Source organism: Pelodiscus sinensis, chromosome 2 (genome assembly GCF_049634645.1).
Source record: "Pelodiscus sinensis isolate JC-2024 chromosome 2, ASM4963464v1, whole genome shotgun sequence".
In the NCBI taxonomy this organism is placed as follows: Eukaryota; Metazoa; Chordata; order Testudines; family Trionychidae; genus Pelodiscus; species Pelodiscus sinensis.
Window position 1 is genome coordinate 195,394,380 of NC_134712.1, and position 25,219 is coordinate 195,419,598.

A 25,219-nucleotide genomic window follows, 5' to 3' on the forward strand; every position below is an offset into this window, starting at 1 on the left:
AAGATGCTGCTGATATCATCAGGAGTTCCTGTTTCCATGTTCAAGAGAAGCTACAATAGCCCAATTGAGTTAAATGCAGTAAATATCAGACTTGAGAGAGTGTTAAATTCAACATTCTTTCCACTTAGCTTAATTGGGCCATGGTAACTCCTTGTGGATGAGGGAACAGGTACTATTTATGACATCTAAAGCAGCACCAAACTTAATAGGTCGCTCTGAAAGCCAACATGTAAGTAAATGGAAGCTGTGACTCCTACCCTCATAGCTGATCTTCCTCAACATATTTGAAACTCTGCAGTTATGGGGAGACTCTACAGATTCAGATCTGATAATTGCACTGAACACATCCCTATCTAGAATGCCACAAAGAGGGACTTACCTTCAACTGGGCTAAGATTTTCAAAGCCACATAGAGAATCTAAATGTTCCATTTCCATTAATCGCATTGGGAACTGTGGCTTTGAAATCTCAGCTCTAAAACGCAAACACTTTATAATATTTGTCATGTCTGAAGAGTGCCACAGTTTATGTCCTTGCTTTTCCCCTAAAATTCTCACAGATTTTTTAGATAAACTATATGAAGGCCAGGTAACACAGTGTATTTAGTATTGTTGTTATATTTAGGAACATGTTCATTATCAGCTTATTGAGTTTTCATTTTCTAACATATGATGTGTGTGCTTTTTCATCAAATAAAAAAATATTTAACTTTTTATATCATTACCATTTGCCCTACTAAAAGTTAAAGTGCACTAACACTAGTGCACAACTCTATATTAGGGATGTTAATGTGAACTCAGTTAACCAATGAGTCTGAACTCATCTGTTAACCCTCTTGGTTACACACAGCTCTCTCCCCTACTGCCTGTGTGTCAGGCTCCCACCTACCCTCCTCCCCCACCTTGCGGTTTCTAATACAGAGGCAGTGGGGGTGGAGGGCTCCCCGAATAGGGTAGCTCCTGTGGAGCCTTCTACCATCCCCCCACTCCTGCCTCCCATAGGCATGAGCACCGGTTCCTGTGGAGCCACCTACCCATGTCCCACACAGAGGCAGCACTGTGTGGGGGAGGCAGTAGGGAGAGAGTGGGGAGGGAGCTGGTGCTCTTGGGGAGCCAGCTTAAAAGCCATCTCCCTGTGAGCACCAGCTCCTTCTACTCCCCTCCTCCCCCATATGTAAATGCGTAACCGCTGGAAAAAACCAGCAGTTACACGTTTACACAAATACAGCATTTTAGCATCCCTATTCCATAAAGATACTAAGAAACTTCTGGGGGGGAAAAGCCACTGAGGGTGTGTCTATTCAACGTGCAGGAATGAATTTCCCAGCCTGGGTCAACAGGAGAGCAGGGCTCCTGCTACCAGTATAAAAATAGCCTTGAAATGGTTGGAGTTCTGGCTCTGAAGCCCACCTACCTCCTTCAATTCTGCCAGTAAAGGGAGGTCCAAATAGCACATTTTAATTTTGGTTTTGTAAAGCCATTGAAAAGTTTTACACAATTAACATTTAATAGGAAAAATACTAAAAAAAGTCATTTTAAAAATCAGGGTATTCCGAGCAGCAACCTGTTCTTCACCCACTCCACTTCTAGCATGATTTTAGCAGCAAATATTCCCGTAAAGTCACAGAGAGAGAGATTATGCTTTCCATGATATGAATGTTTGCATTCAAATTTTTCATATGATGTACAGTAGTAGTTCTAGCTCTGAGAATTCTTGTGATGGTATAACTCATGTCCATGTGGAGAGGGACTAGCATCACATAGTCTGGCTAGAGATTGGTAAGTCTGCTACAGCATTAGCTAAGAGTCAGAGGTTTGAAGGGTATGTCTACACTGCAACACTATTTCGAAATAACTAGCACTATTCTGAAATAACTTAGTTCGCTTCTAAACAGCAGGCAGTTATTTCAAAAGAGTGTCAAAATACTGTCACGCTGGAGGACTTTTTACTACAAGTCTTGTAACCCTCATTGTACGAGGAGTAAGGGAAGTTGGAGGAAGAGTGCTTTATTTTGAAATAAGTGCTGTGTAGATGCTCCCTATTTTGAAATAAACTATTTCAAAAGAAGATACGCAATTGACATAGCTCAATTTGCATAGTTTATTTCGAGTTAAGCCCTTCAGTGTAGACACATCCTTGTAGACTAAACTTCAGAGGTTCCAGGGTCAATCTCACCTGATGACCCAGATCTGTCAGTGCTACAAAAGCAACTATCTACATCTTGTTGGAGTTATGAACTCTCAGGGCATGTCTACACTGAAAAATTATTTCTGAAAAAGCTATTCCGGAAGATATCTTCCAGAATAGCTTATTTCAAAATGCAGCATCCATACTACAGAGAAGTCTCAAAATTAGTCTGAGGCAGGCTCCCCTAATGTGGTCGCACTACCTCGATTTAGAGCCCCAGGAGGCACTGGGGAGGAATAACTTAGAATGGGCCTGGCGAGGAGCTATTCTGACGCAGCAGAAGAAAGACCTTTTTCGGAAGAGACGTTATTCCTTGTGGAATTAGGTTTACCAACGTCGGAAAAAGCCCTCTTATTTCAATTTTCTTTCAAAATAACACAAATGCTGTGTGGACGCTAGTATTGTTTTTCTGGATTACCAGCCGATTTTACGGAATAACAGTACAGTGTAGATGCACCCTTAGAAATCTGATTTGGAGGCTTCCAATGGGACAATGTGTACTACTCATTTTTTACCTTGGTGATTCACAAGATATCAGAACTGAAGCTAAGCAAAGGTTTGAATATAACTGTCTCTAAAATTGCTGCAGGTATGGTATGTGAGCAGCTAATGTAGGTCAGCCAGTTCAAGGTATATCTAATACCTTTAGTATATTTAGCCGTATATGCTAGATATATTTTATGCATTTTTTACCTACCATTTTAAAAGATACATATTACTTTAGAAGGAGGGAGGAATATATAACATCAGTGCTTGCTGGGGAGCATGAGGGCTTTAGCTCTGAATCTGACACGAAAGTAATACTGATTTAGAGATTCAATCATTCATTCATTGAGACAGTTATAAAGCATTATATAATATTCTGACGGAAAGACTTACCATAAAATAAACTGTAAATTTTTGTGATAATAACTTAAATCCATTCTGGCTTATTAAGTATAGCAGATTAATATTGCAAGCAATATATTTTACTCTAAAGATTTTTTTAAAATCAAATATTAAGTCACTGGATTTTGCTTCTCCTAAAAAGCATGAAGAAAAAGCTGATTTAAAAATTATACCCTTCTTCCCATTTCCCATAACAAACTGACTTTGATTGGATATGAATTACCTCTATGTCTCATATCTGAAAAGGAGTCTACTGGGAAACCTACTCTGCACTCGTTTGTGGTGAGGATTCAATGATCAACTACATAGATGTATGGAAAGCACTAATCCAGCTACCATTGATTTCAGTCACTAGCACTTCTCCAGTGACTAAGAGGTGCTTCAGTGACTTTTGTATAGTATGTGCTGTGTTTATAACTCACAAAATGGCACATATGGAGAATTGGATGCATCACTGATAATAGAATTAACACATTCTGAAGAAATTTGAAATTCATTCCTAATGTAGGGCTTGATTCTGTGAGATACTAAGTGCCTGATTTTATTTTCCATTGACTTCAATTTGAAGGACGTATTCGATACCTCACGTTAGCAGGTCTTTGAGTAGATATTTATTAATTTATGTATTTTATTAATAAGAAAAAAATATGACAATGAAGAAGACTGAAGTTAATGAATTGACAATTTACATTTTAACTGAGTCATAAGGAATGTTTTTCTCTAAATATCTCCTATATTTTCTTCCTTTATTCTATTTTTTACATGTACAATTGGTGAGTGAAAAGGAATGTTGTTGTGTATTTTATTGATGTTGATTAATCACAGTTAACTCACACCAGTAACTCCAAAATTAATTGTGATAAATTGCCATTTTAATTACACTGTTAAAAATAGAATACCAATTGAAATTAAATATTTTTTGGATTTTTTTCTGCATTGACAAATGATAATGTAAAGTGAGCAAGGTACACATTGTATTCTGCTTACTTTACATTATCATTTTTATTGCAAATATTACTGTAGAAATGATAAACAAAACAAATAGCATTCTTCTCATACAACTACTGTACAGCAATCTCTTTATCATGAAAGTGCAACTTAACAATGTAGATTTTTTGTTTCGTAGCTGCACTCTAAAACAAAAGAAAATTGTAAAGACTACAAATCCACTCAGTCTTATTCCTTGTTCAGTCAATTGCTAGGAGAAATAAGTTTGATTACATTTACGGGAGATAATGCTGCCTGCTTCTTATTTACAATGTCACCTGACAGAGAGAACAGGCATTCCCATGGTACTTTTTTAACTGGCATTGCAAGGTATTAACATGCCATATGTAGTACACATTCATATACCTCTTCATGCTTTGGCCACCATTCCAGAGGACATGCTTCCATGCTGATGATGCTCGATAAAAAAAACTAACAAATTAGTTAAATTTATGACTGGACTCCCTCAGGGAGAACTATATGTTCCCTTTTGTATTCCATGCATTCTGCCATATATTTAATTTTATAGCAGTCTTAGATGATGACCTAGCACATGTTGTTTATTTGAAGAACACTTTCGCTACAGATTCAGCAAAGTGCAAAGAAAGCACCAATATGAAATTTCTAATGATAGCATTGAACTCAAGGTTTAAGAATCTGAGGGTATGTCTACTCTACCACCCTAGTTCGAACTAGGGTGGTAATGTAGGCAACCGGAGTTGCAAATGAAGCCCGAGATTTGAATTTCCCGGGCTTCATTTGCATCTTGCCGGGCACCGCCATTTTTAAATGTCCGCTAATGCGAGGAGTAACGGTAGTTCGGAATAGGAAGCCTAGTCCGAACTACCTAGTCCGTGCTGCGTGTAGCCGCGCGGCACGAAGTCCACACTAGCGGACATTTAAAAATGGCGGCGCCCAGCAAGATGCAAATGAAGCCTGGGAAATTCAAATCCCGGGCTTCATTTGCAACTCCGGTTGCCTACATTACCACCCTAGTTCGAACTAGGGTGGTAGTGTAGACATATCCTGAGTGCCTTCCAAAATCTGAGAGAGATAAAAGTCTTCCAGAAGACTTAAAGTGCAACTCTGATGTGAAAATTATAGAACCCAAACCACCGAAAAGTAAAATCAGCTTTCTGCTGGTGGCATCTGACTCTGATGATGAAAATAAACATGCCTATCCACACTGCTTTGGATCATTATTGAGCAGATCTTGTCATCAGCATGGACGCACTAAAGCATGAAGGGACATCAGAATCTTTAGAACTGGCATGTAAATATCTTGTGATGCCAGTAGTAACTGTGCCATATGAATGCCTGTTATCACTTTCAGATGATATCGTAAACAAGAGGGGGGAAGCATTTTCTCCTGAAAACGTAAACAAACGTGTTTGGTTGAATATAAGAAATAGGACTGAGTGGACTTTGTAGGCTCTACAGTTTTACATTGTTTTATTTTTTAATGCAATTATTTTTGTACATAATTCTACATTTGTAAGTTTGCCTCATGATAAAGAGATTACAATGCAGTATTTGTATTAGGTGAATTGAAAAATACTGTTTCTTTTGTTTTGTACAATGCAAATATTTGCAATAAAAATAAATATAAAGTAATCACTACATACTTTGTATTCCATGCAATGATTGAAATCAAATATTTGAAAATGTAGATAGCATCCACAAATATTTAAATAAATGGTTTGCTATTACTGCTTAACAGTGCGAATAATCACAATTATTTTAATTGTTTGATAGCCCTAGTATATGCATTAATTATATTTATGTTAACTGCAACTTATAATGTTAATACACTTTGAAATAAATATAAAGAGTAATTTTTTGAAAAGGGAAGATCATGGTCTATAAATGGTGCCTCTGTTCTATTGGCTATTTCCAAGAGAGAGGGTCAGAAAGTCCCATAGAGCAAGGGGGAAGAAGCATCAAGAATTGTTTGAGCAGTATTTTGTTTTATAATGTCTTGGACTCATTACCAACTCAGAATATAGAAGATTTCACAAAGCAATAGCTTTATATATCAGAGTTTCTTCAGAGTAAAGAGTGATCTGGTTTAAAATATAATTTCAGATTTTACAGAACAGAATTCTCACCATATGCACAAACAAAATTTAATTTTGTTTTTAAATAGCCCCACAATTTCACTAAAGAAAAAAAAGGTGAGGCAAGAGGAAAGGGGGCGTGCAGAGACATTAGTCTCCAAAACAGATGCCAGCTTTGGATTTATTCAGTGAAGGAGTATTTGGTTTGGCTTAACATTGCTTGGGTTGAAAAAACACATGCCTATTCCAAAAAGATTTAACAAGCTCTGCTGCAGATGCAGTTGCCATTTGGCATGTCACTGTTACTATGCGGCACAGAAAGAACTCTTGACCACAGATTTTGCTTGGCTGAAATAGCCAGTATTTTTGGCTACTTCTGTTCTTCTGTACAACTGGCTACATGTTTACAAAGTGTGGTCGTAGCTGGGGTGTTAACAAAGCTTGGGTTAACAGTCTAACCCAAACTAATAGTTAGGTGAACGTGTGATCTGTCATGACTAAGAAAATAGAGACAGGAAAACCTTGTATGTTTTCTGGTCCTAAACTGTATATACAGAGGGTTTCTTGTACCCACTGATGGGCAAACCTTTTCCTTTGCCTCAGGATGAATGACAATCATTTTACAAACAGATACTGTATCTGCTAATCAAACTAAGAAATATTAGCATGTGGTGGCCTCAGGCTAAGTAAGACATTAAACTTTGGGGGCCTCCTTGCTCATCTGTTACACTTTTATTGTGGTGTAACTCCACTAACTCCAATGAGCTAATTCCTGGTTTGCATAAGAGGACAACCAAGCCCAAAGTCTCTTGATATGGACCCATATATTTAATTTGGCAACCTGTGACTTTACACTTACAGCTGCCATCAGACAATTACTACGTGACTGACATAAAATGTTTTGTTTCAATTATAATGTAAGCATATGCTGATGGCATAGCTATGGGGTATTTTTACTGTATGTTCCCCTGGAAGTGGATTATGGAGCTGTGAGACTTATAAACTCAACACTAATGGCATTCGCACAAATAAATCCTCTGCATACTAAAGGGGAGGTTTGAGCACACAATACACACATAACTTCAGGAAACATTAGAAGCAGCACTTTATTTGTAATGAAAGAGGTGCCAGGATTCAAGCAATATTCAAAAAAAAAAAAAAACTTTCCTAACTGACGCAGCAAGAGGTGCTGGCGCTCAGCCCTGGCAAGCCCTTGCACAAATTAAGCATCGATTAGAAGTAACTTTCATTTATTATACTAAACCACTTTTGTCCAAATTTTCACTTTGCCTGTTGCACTAACCTCATCAGCTGCACTAAGGAAAAGAAAATAGCTCTGATTTTCAAGCATTGTTCAGTTTGTGCTTCTTGCACTCTTCTCTGCTGCAGTATGCCCATGTCCACCACACCACAACCTTTTTTACTCCAGTGTTTGTTTACTTACAATTTTTAACCCAAGTTGCAGACACCATCACAGAACCAGACAGCATATGCTGATTTTCCACTCATCTGCATCAAAATTCCTATTAAACATGGTAAGGATCAGAAAGTCCACTCTCTTTAAATTCATTGTGCCCAGAGTCAATGGAGACTGGTAACATACGAAAGTGCATGTGTAAAAGTGCAAAAACAATTTTTAAAAAGGATTTTGTAGTTGTTTCTCTTTACCATTTTGGCTTCTGAATGCATTGGAGGGACTTGGGGTGACGCACATGGGTTATTGAGATTTGGGCCTTGCATCCCCATGATATTGGAGTTCATTGACATTTGTCGCTCCATCTTTAAAAGGAAGAAAAAAAAACCAAATCAGACAATATAATGAAGTCTCAGGACATTTTCAAGAACATATATTCAGTTTCTCTTCAAAGGAACACAGCTTTATTTCTTTGTGTCATCCCTTTAAAAAACTGCTTTGGGAACTGCTTATATTTGCTGGTTCCCCAAGTCTGTCCTACAAACACTGCTTTTCTCAAAAGCCAATCAAAAAAAGTTTCCTTTCAAAACAAACATAGCCACCCAGGTTTGAGTTTTTTGTAATGATTTCCCTCCTTTGAGTATAACAACACTCCGAGTTAAGTGGTTTTAAAAGCATCACTGTATAAAGCTGTGGCTTCTGCTGTCACTGCAGCCCAGCTGAACTTATTGAAAACATAAATAAAAATCCAAGATCTAGACTGCATATGGAACATGAGTTGGGATCTTTTTTCTTCTCTGGGACTGCTCAACCAAGGGGACTTTTCCATATATTACATATCATGTTAGTACTAGAGATGTAGCCGTGTTAGTCTGGTCTTGCTGAAACAAAAGACAGGATTATGCAGCACTTTAAAGACTAACAAGATGGTTTATTAGGTGATGAGCTTTCGTGGGCCAGACCCACTTCCTCAGATCAAATCGTGGAAGAAAATTGGCATGACCATATATACCAAAGGGATACAATAAAAAAAAAAGTAAACACGTATAAAATTGACAAATCAGACCCCCCTCTGTTCTAAAATCTGATTTGTCAATTTTATATGTGTTCACTTTTTTTTTCATTGTATCCCGTTGGTATATATGGTCATGCCAATTTTCTTCCACGATTTGATCTGAGGAAGTAGGTCTGGCCCATGAAAGCTCATCACCTAATAAACCATCTTGTTAGTCTTTAAAGTGCTGCCTAGTCCTGTCTTTTATATCATGTTAGTGGCGCTCTGGAGTCTAAACAAAACACCCTACCCAGCCTTTAGAGCTCTTTTTTTTGTAAGTTAAATTCACTACGTTACGGTACCTTGACAAATTCAAAAGAGAGCTGGAAACAAATTTACTATAAGGCTACATCTACACTGGCCCCTTTTTCGGAAGGGGCATGCTAATTTTGAAAGTGGGAAAAGGGAAATCCGCGGAGGATTTAAATATCCCCCGCGGATTTAAATAAACATGTCCGCCGCTTTTTTTCCGGCTTGGGGAAGAGCAGGAAAAAAAGCGTCTAGACTGGCCCGATCCTCCGGAATAAAGCCCTATTCCGGAGGATCTCTTATTCCTACTTCAAAGGAATAAGAGATCCTCCGGAATAGGGCTTTATTCCGGAGGATCGGGCCAGTCTAGACGCTTTTTTTCCGGCTTTTCCCCAAGCCGGAAAAAAAGCGGCGGACATGTTTATTTAAATCCGCGGGGGATATTTAAATCCCCCGCGGATTTCCCTATTCCCACTTTCAAAATTAGCATGCCCCTTCCGAAAAAGGGGCCAGTGTAGACGTAGCCTAAGTGAGACCTCTGTGGTCCGGCACCCTCAGAATCTAAGTGGTCCCAAACAAAAGAGCTTGCTGGATTCAGGGGAGGTCAAGGCTCCGCACTTGGCTGTTGGCTCTGCTCCCTGCTACCAACCTTGCTGGGGCTGCACTTCACACTTGGGGACAGGGGCTACGCTCCCCAACATGCTGACCCCTAGCTGGGTTTGCACTCTCGGTGCTGGCCCTGTTGCCTCTGTCCCGGGTAGGGCTACGCTTCCCGCAATGCTGTCACTGGCTGGGGCTGTGCTGCCAGCCTCCGCAGCCGGGGCTATGCTGCCAGCTGCTGGCCCCGCTGCCTCCAGCTGGGTGGGGCTGCACGCCCTGCTGTGCTGGCCTCTCTGCTACCAGGGCTGCACTCCCGGGCGGGGCTGTGCTCCCCACCACACCAGCCCCACACTCCCTACCATTAGCCCAGCCTCTGAACCTAGCCAGCCAGGGCTCTCTGGAACAGCAATATGTTGCTGGATCAGAGAGTCCCCGATTTTAGCGATTCAACTTGTAGTTAAAACAGCTTCTCATTGATGTTTTCAGTGAAAAACAATGTGGTATCAGTTGAACCTCTCTAGTCTAGTACTCTCTGGTCTGTCAACATCCATGGTCTGGCATGATTTTAGTTAGAGCCAGATGTCCACTTATCGTAGGTGTGGCCAAATTTCCTGTGGTCCCAAAAAGTTTGTTTACAGCCACCAGTGCTGGTTCTCAGTGTTCTGTGCTGTTATTTAGCTCCATTTTACCTGTAAATGACTTCTACGAGCACAGTAAGCAGCGGAAGTGTTAGTAATGCCGCTAGACAATATTGACCTTCTGTAGTTCAACAAATTCTCTAGTTTGGCCCCGGTCAGGTCCCCAGGGTCCTGGACTAGAAAGGTTCAACCTGTAGGATTCAATGTTTTATTCCATTTAGCAAACAATGACCGGATTCACTCCTATGGGGAAAATGGCAGCAATCTGCACCTGTGCGCCTAAAGCTGAGCTGAGCTGTAAAGGGAAATTCATCCCACTTTTGGCTCCTTGGGAGTCTTCCTAGGAAGAACAAAAAGTCCTGTGGCACCTTATAGACTAACAGATTTATTGAAGCATAAGCTTTCATGGGGAAAGACCCACTTCATCAGATGCATCTGACAAAGCGGGTCTTGACCCATGAAAGCTTATGCTCCAATAAATCTGGTAGTCTATAAGGTGCCACATGACTCCTAGTTGTTTATGCAGATTCAGATTAACACGGCTACCCCTCTGATACTTGCTCCCAGAAAGAGTGCTGCCACACTCATTTCTGAAGACCAGCAACCCAGACCTGCAGGGTGAATCAAGAATCCCATTGTCCTGTGACTGTCCCACAATACACAAAACAAATAGCATGTTCTTCCCTTCCAAACGGTGGAGGAGGATACTTTTATATTAGGAACAACACACATACCAGCTCTGAGACAGCCTTGCAAAATGAACATATTCAGTACAGTGAAGTGAGGTTTTTATTTCTTTATTTCTAGCCCTCCACCGTTAATTTCTGACCTTTTTCTCCCAAAACTTTTATATTAACAGGACTGTTAAAATTCTTTGAAAATTAGGTGCTGCATTTTGCAAGATGGGTAACTGAAGTCAATGGGAGCTAAGGGCAACTATGTAAGACGGGCTCCGTATCTATAGCAAATTACTGGGTCTGAAAAATGAACCACTTTTACTACTTATTGACTAATCACACAGTAGGTGAGTGATTCTTTTTTAGATTACACTGGCATTTTGCATGTGATTTGTTCTGTATGGGCCTACTTCTAATTTCACAATTATGTGACTCCACTGCCTTCAACAAAGACAATGTTGTTTTACAGCAATAAGTAAAATCAGTATCAGGATCCAAAAAAACTCTAATAGGGTATGTCTACACTAGCCCTCTAGTTTGATCTAGGGAGGCTAATGAGGGTGACCAAAATTGCAAATGAAGCGCGGGATTTAAATATCCCGCACTTCATTAGCATGTTCCCGGCCAGTCGCCATTTTAGAAATTGACTAGCCTGAAGAAACTGCCTGCGTCTACATGCGGTAGTGAAACGGGATTCCAAATTAAAGCTCTAACTCGAATTAGCTGGTAAACCTCATTCCAGGAGGAATACCTGCTAATTAGTTAGGGCTTTAATTCGGAGTCCCATTTCACTGCCACGTGTAGATGCGGGCAGTTACTTCAGGCTAGTCAATTTCTAAAATGGCGACCGGCTGGGAACATGCTAATGAAGCGCGGGATATTTAAATCCCACGCTTCATTTGCAATTTCGGTCGCCCTCATTAGCCTCCCTAGATCAAACTAGGAGGCTAGTGTAGACATACCCATAAAGAATAAGGACTGAACTCTAGCATACATAAAGTGGTTCAAATCAGGAGTCACTCTACTGGAGTTAATAGAGTTACATCTCTGTAAAACTGGTGTAAATTAGCACAAAATTACACCGAACTCTGGATTCTCTGTTTTGGATCACTTCACTTTCATGGTATACAGTGAAATAGATCTTTCCCTCTGATAGTGCCTGTAACAGTATTAGAATAAAATAACTTACTGGCATTAAAACTGCAGAAGATCCAGGCATAGTAGGATTGGGCAGGGTGCCAGGCATTGAAGCAGGCATGGGCTGTCTTTGTCGGTTATGTAAGTGTAGTAGTGAAGACAGAGAACCTGGAACAGGCCTAAGAAAAAAGGAGAAAATGCTGTCACTATCTTTAGAGACTAAAGCAAATCCCAGACATTACTATCACAAACATCACTAGACAACTATATAGAAACAGAAGATACTCTATTAGTGCCAATGTATGAAGAGCTATGTAAACGAAAGTATTAAGGACACAGCAAATAAAAGCCTGGTTTGATTTCTTTTGCTAATTCTTAGTGAATGTCTTGATTTGCTTGATTTCCTGGCAAGTATGGTACAGACTTTCTATAGTCAATGCATTGTTATAAATTCAGCCCACAGGGCACGACAGTCAATTAAACATTCATGAATTAACAGAAATCTTATCACTGGTAAATTATTTTTATTTCAACATTTTTCACTACTGTATATACAAACATATCTTCTGCAATAAACCCCATTCCCTCCTTTCAAAGCAACAGTCCTGAGTTTACTGGCCAGCATGTCACTCTTGGTGCTGAAAATGGGAGATGTGAGAAAACCCAGAGTCAGATTAAGGGACTTGTAAGAGGGGAATGTTAGCAAAATCCATCAAAGAGATTTTTTACAAACATAAGCGGGAAAAATAAATACTAGAGGGAAAGTAGACCTATTAACAAATGAATAGATTAAAAATAGCTGGGGTGCTGAACTATTTTTAATAACAGCTTCTAAAAAGAAAAACATTTGGGATGTAATGACTCCCATGAAAATAGAGGGAAAGTGAATGATGTGAAGACAAAATTAGGCAATCCCTATCATATGCATCCTTTAGGAGAGTTAGTTAACAAAGTATTCATCTTTTTTTTTAAAGTCCTAGAGAAGTAATGGAGAAAAGCAAATGTGGTACTTATTTTCAAAAACCAGGAAAGACATGCAATATGTCAACAAATAAGGCCAGTGCAATTTTGGGTGTCACAGAGAGAACATCCCAGACCAAGATGCACTGGCAATATCATGTCCAATTAATCAGATGGATACTGATAAAGGAATTGGAAGGAGTTAAGAGGAAACGTAAATAACTAAGAAGCTGGAGGGACTGTTTTATGACATAGGTAACCAATCTGTGTGGGGAGAGGATAACAAAGTCTACACATATTTGAAGCCTCTATATTTCCAGCATGTTATTCAGCCCTAAAATAAGCACCCACATTTCACTGCAGGGTCTGCTGCCAGCCACTGTAGCCAGGGTGAATTGGAGGTCATAACTGCAGGGCTTGGGAGCAGCATAATGCACTCATACCTTGGCTATCCACTGTCATTGGGGCTCCTATGAGAGATCTGGCTGTACTTTAAATCTCTCTACCCCAGTGGGAGGAGTACGGTAAGTGCAAATATTGCCTTACTTCCCTAGGGCCTGAATTTCTCCCATTGCCTGAATGCAGCTTCTACCAGCATCCGTGAGCATGAATCAAGTATTAAAGATGTAGAGCAGTTATGTAGGGCGGGAGTATATAGAGAAATGTAACTGAGAATAGTGAGATAAAATTAAAAATGAGGGAAACTGGATGAATATTGGAAGAAACTTGATCTTTATTTGGCTTTCTTAGGCTGCAGCCACCTCCCAGCAGAAGCGGGGAGCCACCTTCACCCTCACTGAACAATATACTGAATCTATGCCTGTAGGGTACAATTTTGCTGAAGGATAGAAAGACTACATGACCTAAAAGAATTTCCCTTTTATAACTTCTCTGAGTCTATGTTAGGTCACAGAAAGAACCTATTGGATAAAATATCAGTTGACTCTCAGTATGACTGAAGTGAAACAACTACTATGACAATAGTTTTTAACTCCTTCAACTCATTCACACTCACAATCTCATATACAGGCCCTTTGTACAACTCACCAGCTTCATAATAACCTTAGGTGTTAGGCTGTTTGACAGAAACGTGTTTTGGCCTGACCTATGCAATTTATGCTAGTAAACCTCCAGGGACGGCACGGTTTGAATTCTGCTCGTATGTTCCAGAGCTAAAAATATTTTTTGAAATTGATTTAATGAGCCTGGGAATATGGGACTTAGTCAAAGGGGAATTATTTGTATTTATTGAAATGGCAAATAAGCTACCTTGCTGTACCCAGTCTCACCTTTCATGCTGCTTAGCTTTGTGGGTCTGTATATGTTTTACACTTAGTTTTTTTCCCAACACCTCACTACTTCTACAGGTTTCCCCCACCCTCACTACTGGCTGTTGCTTGCCTTTTCCCTGAATACAATCTTTCCCAACTCTGCAGTACAATCAGAGATTTTGTATTTCAAGGCTGACTCTGTTAAAAAGTCTGAACCACTCTTGCCATTAATTAAAATGTTACATAGTGTACACACTAGACTCATATCTATATTAGGGGAGTTTGACACTAATCAGTGCTCATAGATATTTCTATTTTTCCACACTGGAAACAAGCCACTGATTCTCTCTCTCTCTCTCTCTCTCTCTCTATCTCTCTCTCACACACCCCTACAAATGGAAATTGCCTGAAATGCTAAATTTGCCTGGTTCTTACATTCCATCCCATTTATCACTTCTTTTAAGTGCTTTTAAGAAGACTAAGTGCTCTTTTTGTTGTTGTTGCTTTTTAACCTTCTGCAGCAGCAGATAAATCAGAGAGACAAAAGCGATGCTCTTGTGACAGACAAGTATTATCATTTGTTATGCTGGACGTGCATTCACTTCCTATCTTTATACTCTTTATAAAAGGCTGAAAATGATGCACAGCTCCTTGACCTGTTGGTCAGTGCGGCTGACTCACAGGGTTTCAGGTCCTGAGTACTAATTGGTTTGTACTCAAGCAAATAGGTATGTGGGACAAAGAGTCTGCAGATAGGGAACTGATCTCGAGAGGAAGCAACATAGCTGTCTAGACACTAATGAGACCTAATTTTCAAAGATGTTAAGCACTCACAGCTGAATGACTTCCATGGAACTTGGGAGCGCTCAACTCTTCTGGAAACCTAGCCGTAAGTGAACCCAGTGGAGACATTTGTACACTTTTAACTTCTCCTTGGCTTCAGTGGACTCATGCTCAGGATCCCTAAGCATACATTAAAATAAAGCGAACTCTACCAGCAGATCAAATGCAACACAATGCATAGCTCACCAAGCACTTCTTTCTGACACCAAGCATGTTGCCTACTATGATGAAAATTTCATTTGAACCAGCTCTTTTTGTTGCCTGGTAAGACAATTTACCTTCACTATAGCCTCATGCTTTCTCGGTTTATGGAAAACTCTAGCTGAGGTTTCCTGGGGTTATTTTCAGCCATGCTGGCCTAAACCCTGCATGCTGGGGCTTTGCTCTCTGCTTCAGCTCGGGATGGACAGGGACAAGGGGGCTCAGCATCCCCACTTTTAAAAATGTTCCCATAATTCTGGACCCGCTTTTAAGACCAGTAGTAGCTTCAAGCAACCAAAGTTGTTCCAAAGATGTGTTAGGAACAACTCTAGCTTTGTTCCAGGCCTGTCCCAACCGCAGTCCAACTCCTGTCCTCCCGTACTCACTCCACGTAACCTGGTTCTAATCCTCATCTCCACCTCCTGACTCCGACTTGACCCTTGGCTCTGGCATTCAGCCTCTGATTCTGACTTTTCGATCTGACTCCAGCTCTGTCTCGTTTTTCTGACTTAGTTCTTGACTCTGGCTCCAACCTACTAAGCTTAATCACCGTTGCTCTGACAATGAGGCATTACTGCTCACGACCCAGTCCCAAACAATATGATAAGAGACAACAGGTGGAGACCACAATCAGTTAAGGATGAAACAATTATCAGCATTGCAAGCAGCAGTTGCAGTACCCCAGCTGCCTGTAGACTGTCAAGTGTTGCCATATATTTGTGTTTGGAACAGCCTTCAAACTCAAGCACCCCAGACAGCCTAGGGCACCTGCAGCCTGTGAAAAGTGAAGCATGAACTACAAGGATAGAACCTCCAGCTTCAGGCAGAGGGGAAAAACTTGCACCAGGAATTGTTTTTGAGAAGGGGCACTGACTGGAGGCGCTGACTCGCTCCTTGTATGATGGCCTGCAATCACTTGGCTTACAGTGCCACTACTGAAACTTACTGACGGTGACACTTTCCCACTTGCTAGTTACTGCCTACTGCTTTAGAGACCTTCAGCCTGGAAAGCCAGGACACGTTAAAAGTGTGATTCTGTCTACTTTCAGACAACTATATTCATAGGAGAAAAGCACTGCACCAGCACTCTTCTAGAATCCCCGACATAATGCTATACAACTCACCTGGCCAACAATACTTGTGGTTTAACAATGTTATAGTTCCAATATTTGGTATGCAGAACTCTCTAAGAAATAAGAGCTTTATTTAGCCAAGTTAAGCCGAGAAATGAATTGTATTCTAGGAAAAAGAAAATTGGCACACGAAGCAAATCTTTTCCAAGATAGCAGAGATCTTTGTATTTCACAGACAATTCAAACTCGTTTCTGTGACAGATTTTTTTTATCATCAGTAGTAGGTGCTTATACTGTATTATGGCAACATCTCAAAGATCACAATTGGTTGGGCACTGTACAAATTAGATAAACGACAGTCTCTATCCTAGCATGTTCACAATTTAAAAGAGGCAAAAAAGATATAGGGAAAGGGATGGGGATATAATACAAGAAAATTAATAGAATGAAGAATTGGCACAGCTTAGTTGGTTTCAGGTATATATAAAATAACAGCCATACTGGGTCCATCTAGCCCTTTATCCAGATGCCGCAGAAGGAGTGAACAGAACAGCTACATCTAGACTGGCATGATTTTCCGGAAATGCTTTTAATGGAAAAGTTTTCCATTAAAAGCATTTTCGGAAAAGCGCGTCTAGATTGGCAGGATGCTTTTCCGGAAAAGCACTTTTTGTGGAAAAGTGTCCGTGGCCAATCTAGACGCGCTTTTCCACAAAAAAGCCCCGATCGCCATTTTCGCAATCGGGGCTTTTTTGCGGAAAACAAATCTCTGCTGTCTACACTGGCCCTTTTGCGCAAAAGTCTTTCGGAAAAAGACTTTTGCCCGAATGGGAGCAGCATAGTATTTCCAGAAAAGCACTGACGATCTTACATGAGATCGTCAGTACTTTTCCGGAAATTCAAGCAGCCAGTGTAGACAGCTGGAAAGTTTTTCCGGAAAGGCAGCTGATTTTCCAGAAAAACTTGCCAGTCTAGACACAGCCAACAGGTAATCATCAAGTGATCCCTTTCCTGTCACCCATTTCCAGCCTCTGACAAACAGAGGCTAGGGACACCATTCTTACTCATCCTGGCTAATAAGCATTTGTGGACCTATCTTCCATGAATTTTTCTAGTTCTTTTTTGAACCCCCTGTTAAAGTCCTGGTCTTCACAATATCCTCTGGCAAGGAGTTCCTTCCACAGGTTGACTGTGTGCTGTGTGAAACTCCTTGCCAGAGCTTGAAAGAGCCAGAGTGTAAGAAAAAGATGGAAGAGAATGAGGGACAATCACAGTTCAGAACCTGCAAATGAAACCCTCATGGGATGATGTTAAGGTTGTGACTGCATGGATTATACCAGGGAGTTTATCCCAGACATAAGAAGTGGTTTGGAAAAAGCTCAGAGGTGTTCGGGCGAGAAACAGACTAGTGGATGGTGAAGGCCAGGTGAAAGATGTGATCAACATCACAATAAGGTACTAGAGCAGTTAGCTAAGGAGGTTGTGGTGTGAAAGATCTTAGAAAGTAAAACTAAGAAGCTAGTTTGATTTGAAGTGAAGGTAGGGAGATCTACTTTAGCAGTGGCACTTTGAATGGACTTGATGGAGCAGAGTTGCAGTGATTAGGGCCAGAAACCAGGAAGGTGTAGTAGTCAACATGTGAAATGATAAGGGTATGGCCAATAGCTATCAGAGAGATGGAATTCACTGTGCTGACATGTGGGTAATTGAGTACAAGGAGCAATGCCTCTCCCATCAGCACGGGAACTAGGGATGGCGGGGGGTGGGGTGGGGTATGCTGTAGCACCTGAGATTTCCCGATGTAGCACTAGGGTCCTGGATGCCTCCTCAGGTGCCATGGGTTCTGCCACCAGCTCCACAAGCTCTGGGAGCTCTACTGCCCAGGTGTGAGGTCCTAGCTGTCAGCCCTGTGTGCTGGGGGGTTCTGCTGCCAGCCCCATGCCCCAGGTCCTGGCTGCTGCCCTGCACGCCAGGGGTTTGCTCCCAGCCTCTTATGGGGGGCAGGACAGGGATAAGAGAGGGGGAGATGTCACTCTTAAAATTTTCCTGTGCCACTGTCCTCTCCCTCAGAATTGTAGGGTGTTTTTTTCTGTAAAAGGGATGGCATTTTTAAGTACTGAAGGGCAAGCTTTGGGGAGAAGAAAGAGGAAAAAAAAGAGATGGATGAAACTGTATAACATCTGATTTATGGAGTAACACCTCCAAAATTTCCTAAGGATGCATCTATCCCTAAACTTGAAATAAGATACGCACTATGCAAATTGCGTACCTTATTTCGAATCAATTTCAAAATAGCGTATTTTGAAATCTGGCACATCTACACAGCAATAAATTTCGAAATAACGCACTATTTTGAGCCATTCAGAATACGTCATGCAACGAGGTTTACTGGGATGGTGAAATAGTGCACCTGTTAATAATTTGAAATAACGGGCAGATTGTGTAGACGCAGTATCCCTCTGGTATCCCGAAATAGCCGTGCAGTGTAGACATACCCTAAGAGTGCTGTGTTTTTCACTTTCCCTCAGGAATGGAGGGCACCACAAATCAGTCTCCCCAGAGTATATAACGGACCACACCAGGGTCTGTTTAAGGATTCTATTATAGAGTGTACTTTGGGGAGTCCTGAATGTTGCTATTTAAAAACAAAAAACCAGGAATCTAGGCCTCTGGAAAATCTTACATTTTAAGAGATTAAAAAAGTAAAATGTGGCTACCCTGTCAGTTTTGTGCCATCATTTATATAAAGGATGATGCCTCCTCAGTCTGCCGCTGTTCCACTACTTAACAATGAATAACCTCATGCATTTTTTGGCCTGACAGTAATTTGGGGTCCTTTAAAGATTTATTGGAAGAGGGCAATGTCCGCTTCCACATGCACACACACAGTCCTGTTAGTACCAGGCCTGGGTCAAACTCTGTTTAAGGATTTAGTTAATCATAAATCTTGCCTTTAGAAGCTCAGATTGTGTAAATACCACCTATATTTCCTGAACACATGTTCTACCAACCTCTGGGAATTCAGTATAAGTACAAGGTCCTCGAAACCTTCACAGAACTTTTTAACATTTGCCTTTCGGCTCTTGTGGGTCTTAGAAACTGCTGGTTTCAATATTTCTTTCTCTCTAAACATTTCACTTGGTCTTGTTGCCTGACCCTTTAGTAGAATAATAATAATTTTTAAAAAAGGAACTAACGTAGTTTCTTAGATTTCAGCCTCCCTGGAGCAGAGGCTGTCTTCCTCTAAGTTCTGAACACCGCTGACAAATGATAGTTATGCCGTTGTTCCATATGCAACCGAGTAGAGCAAAACTAGGGAAAACAGCTAAAGGCAGGCTGGAGAGATTAAAATGAAGAACTGGCTCAAATAAAATCTACAATATAATAAAAAATAATATAAAAGGAAAGACGGATTGCAGCCAAACATGACAAAATAAGTCTCAAGTATGTTGAGAGCACTGGTAAGTTGTGCTTTATCCGACTGAAGTGTTGTTGCATGTTCCCAATTCAAATTAGACCAAAAGTTTGATCATGCAGGATGACAACTGATTTTGTCCCACCAAAACTCTTCTAGGAAGAAATGAGAGGGCACTGACTACATACACTAATATCTGAATATCCTATACAGGGGTGGAGAAGCTCAGGCTCAGGGGCTGAATGTGGACCTCATCTTGCCTGGATCTGGCCCCCATGGCTCAGGGTCCTGTCCCCCTTCCCCCCCCAGCATTGGGAAGCCTGCACTAGCACTCTAGTCCCCTCTGCTGCCCCCAAATCTACTAGACTGGACCCTCTAGGCTCTGGTGTGCGAGGGGAATGTGGGAAGTGATTTTCCTCTCTCTTAGTCAGGGACCACATCATTGATATGTGTGGGCTGTTGGTTTTTTTCTGCAGATCAGCAACCCCTAACCCCAAATGATTCCCCACCCCTGCCTTACAACACATTTTAAAATAGCTAAGGCAAAAAAAACAAAAAAACAAATGTGTCCACTAATTTGGGGCATCCAGCTTGAGACATAGGAATTATTCAAGTGTGGGATCCAAATGTTAGGCATGCACAATTAGTGGACACCTGAAAAATCTGGGGCTCTGTGAATAAAAATGTCAAAAGGTTAAACAAGCTGAAAGAACCCTCACCCTAGCTGCCAGCCACTGGAACATGAATTGACTGATCTGGAACACTTTTGCTTTATAGAGGTGTTAGAATGTGTAGCCAGTCTAGCAAGCCAGTCAGTTAAATAGCTTGAGTCCGTTACAGAAGCACAAATATGTATTTGATTTTCATAACTTTGCATCATAAAACAACTATGGGTCTCAAAAAGAGAAAAACGATGAAGAAAAAGGTTCTCCCCACTTCAGCAGGTTGACAGTGTAACAGCATTTCACTGGGCCCTTTGAAGCAAGAGCTCCCTACATTGGATATTTGAGAAAACAAATGTATCAATTAACTTTTCTGATTGTCTTCGCTATTAGTATTAAGCCAGTAATAAGCACATGAAGATAAGTGGGTGTTTGAAACCTAGTTTTACTCTAAAAAGAAAAACCTGCCTTCTTTTTTGACATGATTTTTTCTTTCTTTCTTCAGTTTTTTTAAACTTCCCAAACAAAGCAGAAGTTTGTCTCTGAAAACAAGATGGCGAATTATAGCTGAGTTGTGAAAACAAAGGACCAACAGTTTCTCCAGTGCAGGCTTGTTACCATGAGCTAATAATTTAAGCAAGCTCACCCTCTTTTTTTTTTAATAACTGTGTGCCTCTAGGCAAAGTATTTCTACTAAAAATTATTGAGGCATGGAACAAGGCAAGGTGTGTGAACTAATGTTGGATTGTTCAGTTACTAAACCAAATCTTATAGCACAGAGCCTGCTCTGAACTGACAGATTATTTCTCTGTGTACACTTGTATAAACATACTACTTAAGGTTGAAATCTGTGTAAGCTTTCTTTTCAATTAAAATGTCAAAGATGACAGCACGTTTTCACTGTCCTCAACTAAATGATGGATGCTGCAGCAGGAATGTCATGCCCCGTATTTCAGAAACATTTGCCTGCCTGAGTTGTCTAAGAGGGATGTACTTGCTGCTCCTCTTCTGTGCCCTTAGGTGATATTGGAAGAACCAAAGTCTTGTATTCCAGATGGCTTAAGGGCTCTTTACCCCCTTTTGCTCTTAGATACTCCCCAAATAAGGAATGTTGTCACCAAACAGGTTGGAAAGATAGCTTACCGGTAAGGCACTGGACTGGAACTCCCGAGATATGAGTTTAATTCACAACTTGGCATCAGACGTCCACTGGCAATTCCCTTAAAATCTCTGTGCCTCAGTTCCCTGTTTATAAAATGGAACAATACTTTCCTCTTCCCACTTTTTGCCCATTTTATCAACTTTATAAGCTCTGTAGGGGAGAATCCGGCCTCATTCTATATTTGTATAGAGCCAACCACCAGGGGGATCCAATACTTCTTGTGGCTTTAAGGTGTCATTGTAATACAGAAAATAATTAACAGTGGCTATAACAAACAGACGTGAAAGCTGGACCATCATTGTGATAGGAACAGAGTGGCAAAAATGTAACAGAGATAATGGCAGCTGAGGCAGAAGATATACAAGTATGTAGGATTTGTTGTGAATATACAAATTTAATATACTTGTAATCAGGAAATAGATAAGCAGTGTGAAGGGGGCTTTTGCAAAAAGCCAGAAATCAGATAATCGACACTCATGTCTAGAGTTCCTGTAAACTGTTGCGCCACTCAGGAGAGATACAGTGCTGATTAGCAGAGTTTTTTGTTTCTACTGGTGGTGCACATTTGCAAATGCTTCAGTGTGCATAAAATTATTCTGCACATAGATGGAAAAGATTAGAGGGAACATTGTTCATGTCAGAAAGCATGATTGTCTTTACAATGTGCAAATTTCTCTCCTATCTACACCTGCATGAGACAACTGCACTATATCCAACACAAGGTAAAATCTGCCAATATTTCTATCATAAGATATTTAGATTATTATCAGAGCTAAAACCTACAAATGGGACTAAAAACTGACTTAGAAAAATTAAGAATTCCAATAGTCCCATTTTTTAGAAAATGAGACACTAAGAAGTTCAATGACTTGCCCAAGGTGATATCTGAGGTCAGTGGCAGATTGAACCCAGCTTCTGGTCCTGTGCCTTAACATAACTATCCACAATATGGCATATATTATGTATTTCATGTTGTTTTTAGTTTCCCTGGCTCTTCTGCTGACATTAAAATAGCTTTTTATGATTCCAAACATTCTATGCTCTGTGAGAGGGAACAAACTTAATTTTGCATATTGCAGACCATCACATGTTTAAAACCTAATCCTTGCAAGGAATGTGTGTCACTCTGGATTTGTGTGTGTGTGTGTGTGTGTGTGTGTGTGTGTGTGTGTGTGTGTGTGTGTGTGAGAGAGAGAGAGAGAGAGAGAGAGAGAGAGAGAGAGAGAGACACACACACACACACACACACACAAGAGGGGCATCTCTCTCTCGCCTCAAAACGTGTTTACCAAGTTATACCCAGGAGATCAGTCTGCAAAGAACTTATTTATCACAAACCCACCATCAAACTACTCTTTTAAATATTGAAGATAAAAATGAATTTTAAAACATTTATTGGAAGGAACCTTTCTGCCAACTGCATCTTTTAAACATGACAGAAGTTCCTAGTGACACCCAGGTTCGTGAGATTGATAAGAAGGATGGGATGGATTTGGAAAGTAAATCACTAGAGGCTACGTCTACACATCAGAGTTATTTTGGAATTACTGACGTTACTCTGAAATAACATAATGTGTGTTTACACAGCCATTTCAAAATAATGGTGAGATACAGGACTTCTTACTGTGACTCCTGTAACCCACATTTTATGAGGAGGAAGGGAAGTCGAAGAAAGAGTGTCGTTCCTTCAACTTCCTACTGTGTAGACAGTACCAAAAGCCGAATTAAGCTATTTCGACTTCAGCTATACAATTGACATAGGTCAAGTTGCAAAGCTTAATTCGACTTTTGCCCTGCAGTGTAAATGTACCCGAAGAGAACAGGAAAAAGACAAAGAGAACTGCTCAAAACGTAGCTCAACACAGCTGATTGAGCAAATGTTGACTGCTCTCATTATTTAAAGGGCTATACTTTGTCTTCTTTGTCCACATATGTCAGAGACTTGTGTCAGACGGAGTTGTTCACTGAATGAATGAGAGCACATATGGTTCTGAAGCAACTTTTTGACCTAAAGATGGTGCTGAAAGCATCACTGGAAAGACTGAGTTAATCAGATTCCTAAACTAATTTGGTAATAAAAGTAACAGAACAACCAAGTGCTCTTTGGGGGACAGAATCAAGTCCCCTGCCCTTTTTCTAATAAAATCCCCCGTCCCCTTGAATATTGTAGGATGATGCACATAATATGGTAGGATGATGTACATAGCAGAAATGGCTCACTCCGAAGCATCACAGGACATGAAGCCCAATGAAACTAATAAAATGGCTCCCATTGATTTCAACTATGTTTGGATCAAGCCTGTTATGTGAAGCATTGCTTTTTATATGCTGACATAAATATTATCTTGCAAAATACATGCTAGTCGTGCTAGGGTCTTATTTTTTCCAGCAATGTTCAAGGGGCATGGGTGAAAGCTGATTTAAAGTTATAACTCTAACCAGTGTGTTTTGTCCCTGCTCCATTCCTTTAAAGTACTGTATTGAACATGAAGCTGCAGTTGATTTTGAGGTTGGAGTTCATTTGTTTTCACATCAATGCAATTAATTTCCATTGGAAATTGCATCTTGGGCATTTAATCAAAATAAGCCTAAAATAATTCTGGAAAGCTCATCTGTCTCCAATCTATATAATGTTTTAAAAATTGGATGCATGCCCTGCAATAACATTGCACTTTACAAAGCTGAAAGCTCTAAACTTAGGGGTATCAGTTACATTTAAACCATGGTAAATTAAAACATCCAGTTTCTGGTTTGCATTGATTTATAAATATTGACAAAACTACTTTTACAGTCATTGCCATTGTGAGTGTATGGAGTTAAATTTGCAACAATTCAGGGTTGTTATGATTCGTTTTTCATTTTTTCATTTTTATTGTGGCTATAGAAGCTTTTCATGTTGCAGATTAACTTCCAGATAACCTGAAAATCTTAAATCTTAGCTTCTTTTTAATGAATGCATATGACCAACCCAAGCCAATGCCCGTAATAAAAACGAATAATACTGAGGAATATATAACCCGCTGGGTCCCAAGCAGTTTTATGGCATTTACAGTACAAGTCAAGGTGGATGTTTACTGCTGTCAAATGCTTTAAAGACCAGAGAAAGGAAATATGATTTAAAAAATTAAAAGGAAAATATGAATATAAAGCCTCTGGATTTTATAGGAAGAGTTTACTGTCCTCTCCCGAACAGTTCTCAAAAACGTAGATTCATAGACTTTAAGGTCTGAAGGGATCATCATGATCATCTAGCCTGACCTTCTGCATGTTGCAAGCAATAGAATGTTGCCAACTCACTCCTGTAACAGACCCACAACCTCTGGCTAAGTAACTCTTGATTTAAAGACTTCAAGTTACAGAGAATCTGCTATTTACACTAGTTAAACCTGCAAGCGACCCACGGCCCATGCTGCAGAGGAAAGTGAAAAATGTCCATGGTCTCTAAAAGTCTGACCTAAGGGAAAATTCCTTCTCCCCCTCCCCCCCCAAAATAACGGTAATCAGTTGGACCCTGAGTGTGTTGGCAAGCCCTACCAGCTAGACATCTGGGAAAGAATTCTCTGTAGTAACACTCAGAGCCCTGTCATGAGAGATGGTAAAATCAGAGGCATTTCAGTTTGAATGTTTTAACAAGTATGTTGAGAGCTTCTTCTAACAGTTCTATACATTATTGTACCTGGTAGTCTCCAAAATGTGCATATTTGTGTGTAATAACTTCATTAAGCAAAAGTCATTAAGCAAATA

General features: G+C 40.3%; 1 protein-coding gene across 10 annotated transcripts in view; it reads right to left on the reverse strand.

Moving 5' to 3' along the window:
• The window catches only part of CREB5 (cAMP responsive element binding protein 5), a 365,272-nt gene that overhangs the window by 86,172 nt on the left and 253,881 nt on the right, over positions 1-25,219 (reverse strand). For all 10 annotated transcript variants that reach the window (XM_006133220.4, XM_075922156.1, XM_075922155.1 and 7 more), the window contains 2 exons: positions 11,941-12,067; positions 7,788-7,898 (listed from right to left, as the gene is read on the reverse strand). In XM_006133220.4, the coding sequence (XP_006133282.1) occupies positions 7,788-7,898; positions 11,941-12,067 (238 nt within the window). The remainder of the gene's footprint in view (positions 1-7,787; positions 7,899-11,940; positions 12,068-25,219) is intronic.